The sequence below is a fragment of the Sinocyclocheilus anshuiensis genome, unplaced genomic scaffold (assembly GCF_001515605.1).
Source record: "Sinocyclocheilus anshuiensis isolate Anshui unplaced genomic scaffold, SAMN03320099.WGS_v1.1 scaffold579, whole genome shotgun sequence".
In the NCBI taxonomy this organism is placed as follows: domain Eukaryota; kingdom Metazoa; phylum Chordata; class Actinopteri; order Cypriniformes; family Cyprinidae; genus Sinocyclocheilus; species Sinocyclocheilus anshuiensis.
Genome location: NW_015551075.1, coordinates 1,665,576 through 1,676,063, shown reverse-complemented (window position 1 = coordinate 1,676,063; position 10,488 = coordinate 1,665,576). Strand labels below are relative to the sequence as shown.

Here is a 10,488-nt window from a genome sequence, read left to right as displayed (position 1 = left end):
ACCGCTCTTTATTAACGTGCGTCTTAAGCGGACTGTACAGTGAAGAGTCATTAAAACGAGAATGTTAAACAATAATTAATATAAAATGTGCTATGTTGCTTTTTAATAAGACCACAAAAGAAAAGGGCGGGGCCGCGCCGAGCTGTGGCTGAACTCGGTCCCCCCCCCCCCCCATCCATCCAGAATCCGTCCAATCAGCGCGGCGTATGCAAATGAAACCCTGCGCCGCACTGTCCCTGCCCCGTCCGACCGGGGTGACGTCATGCGCACATATTCTCCGGTAGTGCCGCGTCTGGCTGCAGCGAGTCAGACAGCGAACAGAAACGAGCTGCAAGGGAGGGGTGCGCACACGAAAAGGGGAATATCGCCACCGCCGGCACTCCAGTCTCCGGGAATAACGCTTATTCCACGCTTCGGGATTGCACTGATTTTTTTTTATTACTGTTATTTGGACACGAGGAACAAGGACGCACATTGAATCCGCACCCGTGGAGCTTTTTAAACCAGCCGTTCCCAGCTCAATCCCACCCTCCTCCTGTAAGTTTTCCCTTTTTGTTTCCAGACCCATCCAAGATGCCTAGTTCGCTGTTCGCAGACATGGAGCGGAGCGGCAGCGGCGGGCAGGGGGACGCCCTGGATGACCAAAGAGCCCTGCAGATCGCCCTGGACCAGCTCTCGCTGCTCGGACTGGATAACGATGAAAATTCCCTGTATGACAACGAGCCCAGGAAAAAGAGCGTGAACATGACCGAATGCGTTCCCGTTCCCAGCTCCGAGCATGTTGCTGAAATCGTCGGCAGACAAGGTAATCATCGTCATTCCCCTCTTTTCAAAAAATTGCGTGCATGCTGTTATTGTAGCATGTGTAGTCATTTGCATGGGGGATGTAGGTTATAGCCTATTTTCAGCTGCACTGTCCTCCTTATGTCCGACCAAACAAAAGCAAGCAAGGGAGCGCTGACACAACCCATGCATATCTACCTTTAATGTGTCATCATCTTAAATACACGACATTCCTGTATATCAAGAGCGAAGTGCCATTTTCTTCAGGCAGCGGCTCTTTCTTTCTTTGTCTCAGTGGGCTTTGTTTACACTCCCGTTATAGCCTATTGGGAATAGACTTCTATAACCAGGAAAACACCATTATATAGCCTGGATCTAGGTGACAACATGTTCTGTAGGTTATCTTAGATGTAAGGAAGTGACAAAGCAAGCTGTCGACAGTATGATTAGAGTCACTCTTTGGAAAATCCTGAATTCAGCATGCATTTTTTCCCCCTCTGTGCTATTTTTGACCCTGTATGTCAAGTAGCCCAGCATGTGGTTTGAATTTATGCCGCACCAAAAAAAAAAAAAAAAGAGGTGAAATTGTTGTCCCCCTTAGACCTGCATCTGCATCTTTTTGTTTTGTGCCAGATTGTGTTTGTTTTGACTTATTCTTGCTTTTTGATTTCTCGCAACTGTAGGTTGCAAAATTAAAGCCCTGCGAGCAAAGACCAATACGTATATCAAAACTCCGGTGCGGGGAGAGGAGCCGGTCTTTGTTGTGACAGGCAGGCGAGAGGATGTAGCCATGGCTCGGAGGGAGATCATCTCAGCGGCGGAGCACTTCTCCATGATCCGAGCCTCGCGGAACAAAAACAGCAGCCTGAACGGGAACGCCACGGTGCCCGGGCCGCCCAACCTGCCCGGTCAGACCACCATTCAGGTGCGGGTGCCCTATCGCGTGGTGGGACTGGTGGTCGGACCCAAGGGGGCCACCATCAAGCGCATCCAGCAGCAGACGCACACCTACATCGTCACGCCCAGCCGGGACAAAGAGCCGGTGTTTGAGGTGACGGGCATGCCGGAGAACGTGGACCGGGCCAGGGAGGAGATCGAAGCACACATCGCCATGCGCACGGGCGGCCTGATCGAGTTCACCGACGAGAACGACTTCCACGCCAACGGCACTGACGTGGGCTTCGACCTGCACGGGAACGCCAGCCTGTGGAGCAAGCCGAGCTCCAGCACCACGCCCACCTCGGGTCGCAAGCCTTTCTCTAACTACCGCAACGACAGCTCCAGCTCTCTGGGGAGTGCCTCTACCGACTCATACTTTGGCGGCAACAACAGCAGCTCCCGGCTGGCCGATTACAGCCCGCCCAGCCCCGCCCTCAGCTACACTGCCTCCAGCAACGGCAACAACAACAACAACAACAACAACATCAACATGAACGCCAACACCAATGGATTTGTCTACGGCGGCGAGGTGATCTCGCCCGATTGCACTGATCTGACGTTTGATCAGTCGCCGGGATTCGACCCCCCTCCGGCGCCACCGGGCCTGATGTGGTCGCAGTACGAGCGCGCCGCCAAAGGCACCTTGGCCTCGTCGCCCGTTTTCCCCGCCAGTTCTTCCACGAACGCCAACGGGGATGCTGGCGAGCCAGCGTAGAGCCAACGGGGGGGGATGCACCAGCCAGCCCAGGCTGTCCCCGCCACTGCACCAAGCCAACGGCGCGGCCGAGCACCCGTTGGCGCGCCGGGTGCGCAGCGACCCGGGCGGAGGCACCCTCAGCTTCCCCGGCTACTCCCCGGCGCTTCCGGGATCCCATCACCCCGGCGTTCCCTCTGACTCGTCCATCTCCTCGTCCTCCTCGTCCTCCTCTTCGTCCTCATCCGGGACGAGCCGCAAGGGCAGCCGTGACTGCTCGGTGTGCTTCGAGAGCGAGGTGATCGCGGCCCTGGTGCCCTGCGGCCACAACCTGTTCTGCATGGAGTGTGCCAACCGCATCTGCGAGAGGAACGAGCCCAAATGCCCCGTCTGCAATGCTGCAGTTACTCAGGCTATACGTATATTTTCGTAAATGGTGGCCACACGCCCTCCTTGACTTTCGTGAGAGCCTAATAACGTGTGTTATTGTACGTGTATATACATATGTATGTAGAGCTGCAGTATCCAAAAAGGGACAACCATTTCTGGTGTAATTGTTCATAATGTACTGTAGCTCGGGACAAATATTTTCAACATCTAATGCATGTTTTAAATATTAAAGCCTAGTAATCAATAGTTTTAGTCAACTGTAAACAAGCAAGCGTTAATGAAGTAAGGACAGGAACCTTAGTCAGTTCGTCGACTGTTAGCATAAGCGGGCCTTTCGATTCCGCTGATCGAATGTACTGGTAGCAGACCTGGAGTTCGGGGAATCTGGACTACTTCCTGTCTGACAGACACACAAAGACTTACAGCGATGGAGATACTGCAGCTTACACAATGGAACTCGTTTGAGGGAGAACGACATAAACATATCCTACATATATATATATATATATATAAGTATATATGTATAGATCAACCAGAAATTCCACAAGTTTTAAATATTCATGATGACATTAATACAGATTGAAGTATTTTATTCTTTTTTGACTTGAAAGATTATATTTCGTATCGCAAAGATGTTTACAGATATTTTAATTTAAGTTCAGTGAACTTTTTTTGTAGCTGGGTTCAAATATCTTTTTATTTTTTAGTATGGCCTCGCGGCAGTGAACACTGTATTATTTTAATATCACTCGAAATGCGGATGGCGATTCAGACCACGAAATGTGCTTTTGCATCGGACAGTATTCTGTTGGGTTGGAGGGTTTCTAGGGTCAGCAAAAAATGTCTTTTGAATCCGTTTCACCCAGCATATTTTCTATTCAGTAATATAAAGCATATTTTATTCTATATTATTACGAAATGTATAAAACTTAGTACGTTCAGAGAAAAAGGAACCGTTTAAGCTTTCTAAAAATTTGTATGAATTAGATTCCAGTGGGTATCAGAGTTCTGTTCTGTTGCGCCACTATAGCTTTAGGATTTCTATTTTAATACGTTTGTTTACCACTTGTTTATGTATATGTAGGTGAAGTTACTTGAGCGTAAATGTACTTTATTGAGCAAAGTTTAAAAACAAAGTATATTTTATTTTATGATAAAAGGCCTTTAACCTCGTGGTCAAATACTAATATTATATTTGCTGAAACAAGATTTGAAAATGTATCAAGAGTTTTATTTTTCTGACATTTAAAGTTCTACATGATAAAGTAAAACTTAAGTAATGGTGCTACTTCATGTTTTTTTTTTTTAAGTATTTCTATATAAGTCCAATAAAATGGTACATGAACGAGAAGTGTTGCTTCGCTTATTATAGAAACATCTGTACTGTGTTTTTTATGCTTGCAGCTTCAAATTCCTTTTGCTGGAAAGTTTCTTAGAAGACCTTTGGAAAAAAAAAAAAAAAACACTGCTTGCTTTCGTAGTACAGCATCATATGTTGCATTGAGATCATATTAGGGCTTTAAAACCGCTGCAGTGATGAAGAAATGTACGTTTGGCTTTTACTCGTGTAGTGATGTAATTAATATGGCGTCTGACAGGTTAGAATACACTTCTTATGGTTTTTCAAACTGTGTGAGACACATCAGGGTCAGGGGTTACGTTGATGTCAGCTTTTTAGTCATTAGGTAGTGTACATCTTTATGTTTTCCTTGTTTCCCAATGCTGTTTTTTTAAAGTTAATTCTTTCCAGCAGCATTTGCAGTGTCATGTGGGTTTTTTTGTGGAAAGACTGACAGAATATTCCCTGGTTGTAGATAATAAATGCATGGCAAACGGGCCTTAATGATCGGTTTAAAATGGAAACATCCAAATGCTGGCTTCACAAACCAGCCCTCATAAACCGTACCGTTAGGAAACAATCCCAGCGCTCGCAGAAAAGAGCTGACAAGTGTTAGACCTAAATTCAGAACACATGCCCTTTGTTGGGTTCACAGCTTGACTTCTTAACAAGACGGGAATAAATACAGGAAGCAAATATTTTGTCGGCCTGGTCCCAGCGTTGGTATTTTGTATTATGTGTAAGGGAGAATGGAGTTGGTTGGTACAGAGTAGCATTTTTGGGTCAGAAGTGGGTGCTGGCACAATAATCCGAATGTTTTTCCTTCATAGTGATGGGTTGGCACATGGAATATTAAATTAAGATTATCTGATGAGCCCCCTGCTGTTTATTTAAATGAAAGATGAAGCTTAAACCATCATTTAAGACAGTAAATATGGGTTAGAATTAATAATATTATCATTTATACAAAAATATACATCATATACCTTTATCATATAATTCTGATTAATTATGTATACTATTAATATTATTATTATAGGTGTTACTTTGTTTTAAAAGGGTTTTATTTTTTTAAACTTACAACCAACCTACAAAAGGTGTTCTTTTTTTTTTTTTTACAAAAAAGGGGTTAAGTTAGTCATTAACTTAGTCGTATCATAAATGCATCATAAATTTACATTATAAATGCATTAATCGTGTATTCTCAATTTAGATACCAACCAACCAAGAGAAGAATATATATATATATATATATATATATAGATAGGTGTTAGTTTGAACAATGTTTTCTTTAGCTATTTAACACTGCTAGTCAACCTACAAAATAGGAGGTTAAAATTAATCATGATAAATTTATCATATTATTATGTTTATGTACATTATTATTATTATATATTATGATAGGTGTCCGTTTGGTTTAAAATAGTTTTCTTTAGCTTTTTATTACTGCCAACCTAAAAAAAGTGTTTACAAAAAAGGTTATTATGTATTATTTATTATATGTTATTTTGATAGGTGTTTGGTTTAAAATGATGTTTTCTTTTGTAGCTTTTTTCTTTTTGGTTTTCTTTTTAACACTTTTTGTCATTTTTTTTAAGTATTCATATCCTGGAAACATCCAGAATTCCAATAAAATATCTCCAAGTACATCATATACCAAGCGCTTTGCTCCCCTAGCTAATCAAACTGCTGGATCCAAGTAGGAAACTGAGATTGGGAGCAAATGTCTGGGGTGTCTGTGTCTCCTAGCAGCCTTAGCTGGATGTGACGGTGGCGATTTGTAGGAAGGAGGTCATTATCTATTTTTAAATCGCCAACTTAAGCCATTAGATTTAGCAGCGCTCCAGTCCGCCGTTTGGTGTGTCGCATCTGGCCAAAAAAACCCGCTTGCATTTATTACTCAAGCTTGTGGCCCACAAAGAAGTATAAGAGCAAGAGATTGATCCGTCTTTGTCTCGGCCGGTGCTTCTCCTGCTCTGTCACCTCCCTCTCGTAATACAGTCATCTTTAATTCATGAGACACAGTGGTTGTCATTGTGTGCTGGAGTGGCTTGGCTCTCATTTGATTTGACTCCTGCCACCTGACAGTGCACTGCTGCTTGCTAACTAGCATCCAGGATTTCTGTCAGCGTGCACCATCTCACATCCCCCGTGAGAGCGCAGACACAGCTATTCCTGCTAACAGCCCTCCATCATCAACATACCGTGCTGATGAGCCTATACATCCACCGACTGTCGACTATAACAACTTAATTGTCCCGAAATTACCGTTTAAAGTCCCCTCAAAGCCTACGGAATCAAAAGAGCAATTGGTCACGACTATGAAAGTGATTAGCTGATGGGGAAAGTATTCAAATGGCTGCAATAAGCCTCTGGGGATCGTACAACATTACCCACGAAATGAAACTTCTGTGTTAACTGCCCAATGAAAACAATGAACAAACTTCTGAATAAGGAAACTGTGCACATGTAATGCATTGCGTCATGCTCATATGGAAGCTTGTTTCTAGCACGTGATAAAAAAAAGAGAATCGTGACTTCTTATCTCACAATTCAGACTTTCTTTTGGTCAGAACTGCGAGATATAAACTCAGAATTGCAAGGGAAAAGTCTAAATTGTGAGAACTCAATTGGGTCAGAATTCTGAGAAATGAAAGTAAGAATTTTGAGATGTAAAGTCAGAAATCTGAATAAAAAGTATATATCTGAATATTATGAATATCGCAATTCTGACTTTTATCGCAATTCTGCGCTTATATCTCAATTCTGAGCTTTTTCAAGATATAAGAATTGCAAGATATAAATGCAGAATTGCAAGAAAAAAGTGACAATTACTGAGATATACTGAGAATTTTGAGAAAAAAGTAAGAATTGTGAGATGTAAACTTGGAATTGCTAGAAAAAAGTCAGAATTCTGAGTTTATATATCACAATTTTGACTTTTTCCGCAATTCTGCTTGTATATCTCCCAAATCTGAGTTTACATCTTGCAATTCAGATTTTTATTTTATTTATTTATTTTTTTTTTCTTTTCAGAATTGGGGGAAACAAAGTCTGAATTGCGAGATATGATTTTAAAAAGAAAAGTCAGAACTGTGAAATTTAAACTCACAATTGCAAGAAAAAAGTCAGAATACTGATGAAAAGGAATTGTGAAGATTTGTGAGATACAAACTCAGAATAAACTTGGAAATGTTTGTATCTCACAATTCTGACTTTTTTTTTTCCGCAATTCTGCACTAATATCTCGCAATTCTGAGCTTTCAATTATGAGATTCGTAATTCTGAGCCCTCAGAATTGTGTGGTATAAATTCACAATTGCAAGAAAAAGTGAGAAATTCAGAATTCTGAGTTCACACCACAATTCTGACTTTTTTGCAATTATGCATTTATATCTCGAAATTCGGTACTTACATCTCACAATTCTGAGTTTCGCAGTTCTGAACTTTTTCTCAGAAGTGCAAAATATAAACTCAGAATTGTGAGATATAAATGCAGAATTAAAAAAAAAGTCAGAATTGCAGAATTTGCAACTGCAGAAAAAAGTGAGAATTTGGAGAAAAAAGTAAGAATTGTGAGATGCAAACTCAGAACTATGAGATGTAAACTTGGAATCACAGGAAAAAAAGTCAGAATTCTGAGTTTATGTATTACACTTGTGACTTTTTTCCATCCCGAAATTCTGCTTTATTTCTCGCAATTCTGAGTTTATATCTTGCAATTCTGACTTCTTTCAGAATTGGGGGAAATAGTGCATGCCTGCTTCCATTCACAGACAATGATATATGTAATTATTTTATATAAACATGCATATATGAGAACTTTTTATTGGCAGGATGTGCTATCTGAGCACTGCTTTTCTTGCCTTTTAGCTGTTAATGCTAGTCGGTGTTCAGTTAGGCATACATCAATGTTAGTGTGATTCACATGAGTCTTGGTATGAGATGTGCAACATGCATTTTAGTCTTTGAAAGAGCACAGAACATCACTACTTGCCAATTGATGGTTTTCTCTGGAAAGAGTACTAGAAATACAGGCTTTTTGGAGCGTGTTAATTATGTTGGCTTGACAAAGCTAACATACTGTTATAGTACAAAGTTAGATTTTTTTTCTCTTTCAAAATCCATAACCAGAGACCAAAATGTCTAAATGCAACTCATCCTAGAACTGCCAAAGTATTCAAACTGCATGAGGCCTACAAAACATTCAGACGTCAAACTAACCTTCAACTATTCAAACATTCAGAATTTGTCTTGACAAACATTTTTAATTCCTCAATTCTGGCCCTATACTATAAATGTAGCCAAAACTTCACCACTGTAGCAGTAAATGTCTAGATTTAGTGGTGTGTACCATGGCACAGAGATGGAATCAGATACAAATACCATGGTATTTGAATGGTTCTCCAGTGCTCTTAATATAATACCGTGGTATGATCATTGTGCATCTTCCAAACACCATGATAATTTTTTTACTTAACTTCAGTAATATTAGATTTGTATTTATTTATTTATTTATACTGTCATACAGCAAGGACACATTAAATTGATCAAAAGTGACAGTAAAGACATTTATATTATTGCAAAATATTATTTTATTTTGGGCGTTCTAATTATCAAAGAATCATGTATGATTTCCACAAAAATATGAAGCAGCACAACTGCTTATAACATTGATAGTAATAGGAAATGTTCCTGAGCAGCAAATCAGCATATTAGAATGATTTCTGAAGAATCATGTCATGTGACACTGAAGACTGGAGTAATGATGCTGAAAATTCAACTTTGACTGACAGGAATAAATTACATTTGAATATATATTCAAATAGAAAACAGTTCTTTTAAATTGTAATACTATATTGGAATATTAATATTTTAAAAGTATTTTTAATAAAATAAATACAGCCTTGGTGAGCATAAGAGACTTTCAAAAACATTTCAAATATATATAAAAAAATCTTGCTAGATTTATAATAAGTATAAAAAAGGTAAATAAATAAATACATCTGTGAATTTATGATTTCATTTATGGTATTTAATTACTCTTTTTACACTGATAATCTGAATAGAATACCATGGTAGATGTTCTAAAACAAAATAACAAAAATAAAAGGTTACTATGTTGGCATGTCAGTATTTTCTCCGCTGAAGGCATAAATGTAAAATACCATGGTATGTCTTTAAAATGTGAATCGTAAAACATTTCTCAATGTGGTTTAATGGAAAACAAACAGCGTTATGTGCACAGCTGGCTCTCGTGTTTATTGTTTATTGCAGGGTCAGGGCGAGTGATTACGCTTTTATAATTGATTTATCTTTAAGTGCACTGCTCAAGTGTATAATGGTGGTGTAGCATGACTGTGACCTTACTAACGCTGCAGACGCTCCTCACTCACGCCCCTGAGCAGCAGCCATGATGCATTTACCATTGATTCCCCTCACAAGCTAATACATACGTATAGGCATATATCTATCTACTACAATAGATGCTAAAAAAGAAGCACTTTTCTTCTTTAAATCATCAGTCATTGAAGAAGCAGCTTTGTGTGAATTTCTGAATGATGAAAAGTATAACATCGATAGAGCACAGCAGTTCATGAGCAACTTCAAACTTACTCTATGCCTTAGAAAAATAATTTAAAAAGCTTGATTTTGGTTATCGTGACTTATGAAGCGGAAATTATGAATCAAATACAGCAACCGGTCTCAGGGTTTTTCAATTCATGTTTTATAAGTGATTGAGTAAGACCTCGAGTGGCTGGAGTCGGCTCTTTGATGCTTTCCTCTCATCTGTTCGTTATCAATTATCTCTTTTTCATTCACGCAGAAAAGCCTCTCAGACTCTTTTCCATTTATACTCTTCATTTCTGGTTGCGTGTTTGCTGGTGAGTCATTGCGTGCCCTTTTCTTGGCCTGGACTTTTACAATCTAACGTACAGTTGTTTGGTGGCAAAAGTCATTTCTCCTGTTTTTGATTCATATGCTCCAGGCATGAAAAGCTGTGGTTGGCTGCACAGCTTGAATCCTGTAATTTGATGACGTGTCTTTAGGGATGCCAAGGTGTGCTGCACATCTCCTAGAGAAATAAATGATGGTGTGTTTCTCATTGTTTTACGACAGGGGACTTTCAAGTTTGATTAGAATGTAAAAAAATGTTCAAACGTTTGTACAAGTGAAGCTTGTAGATTCAGCTCGTTGCACCAACTTGCATTTCGTTTTGCATTTCTTGTAGTCATTTTGATAGCTTCAAGTGGTCATGCAAAATTTTGGTATATAGGAAACTATAGAGAAATGCAACCACTCAAACAAGAAAACTATGGCATCTATGGTTCCATGGAGAACC

General features: G+C 40.1%; 1 protein-coding gene across 1 annotated transcript; it reads left to right on the top strand.

Moving 5' to 3' along the window:
* Window positions 1–285: 285 nt before the first annotated feature.
* Window positions 286–3,685, top strand: LOC107662268 (RNA-binding protein MEX3B-like). Its single transcript, XM_016452220.1, is given in 3 exon segments — window positions 286–805; window positions 1,467–2,412; window positions 2,414–3,685. Coding segments are annotated over 3 exon segments (1,614 nt in total). The 5' UTR covers window positions 286–573; the 3' UTR covers window positions 2,850–3,685.
* Window positions 3,686–10,488: the final 6,803 nt, after the last annotated feature.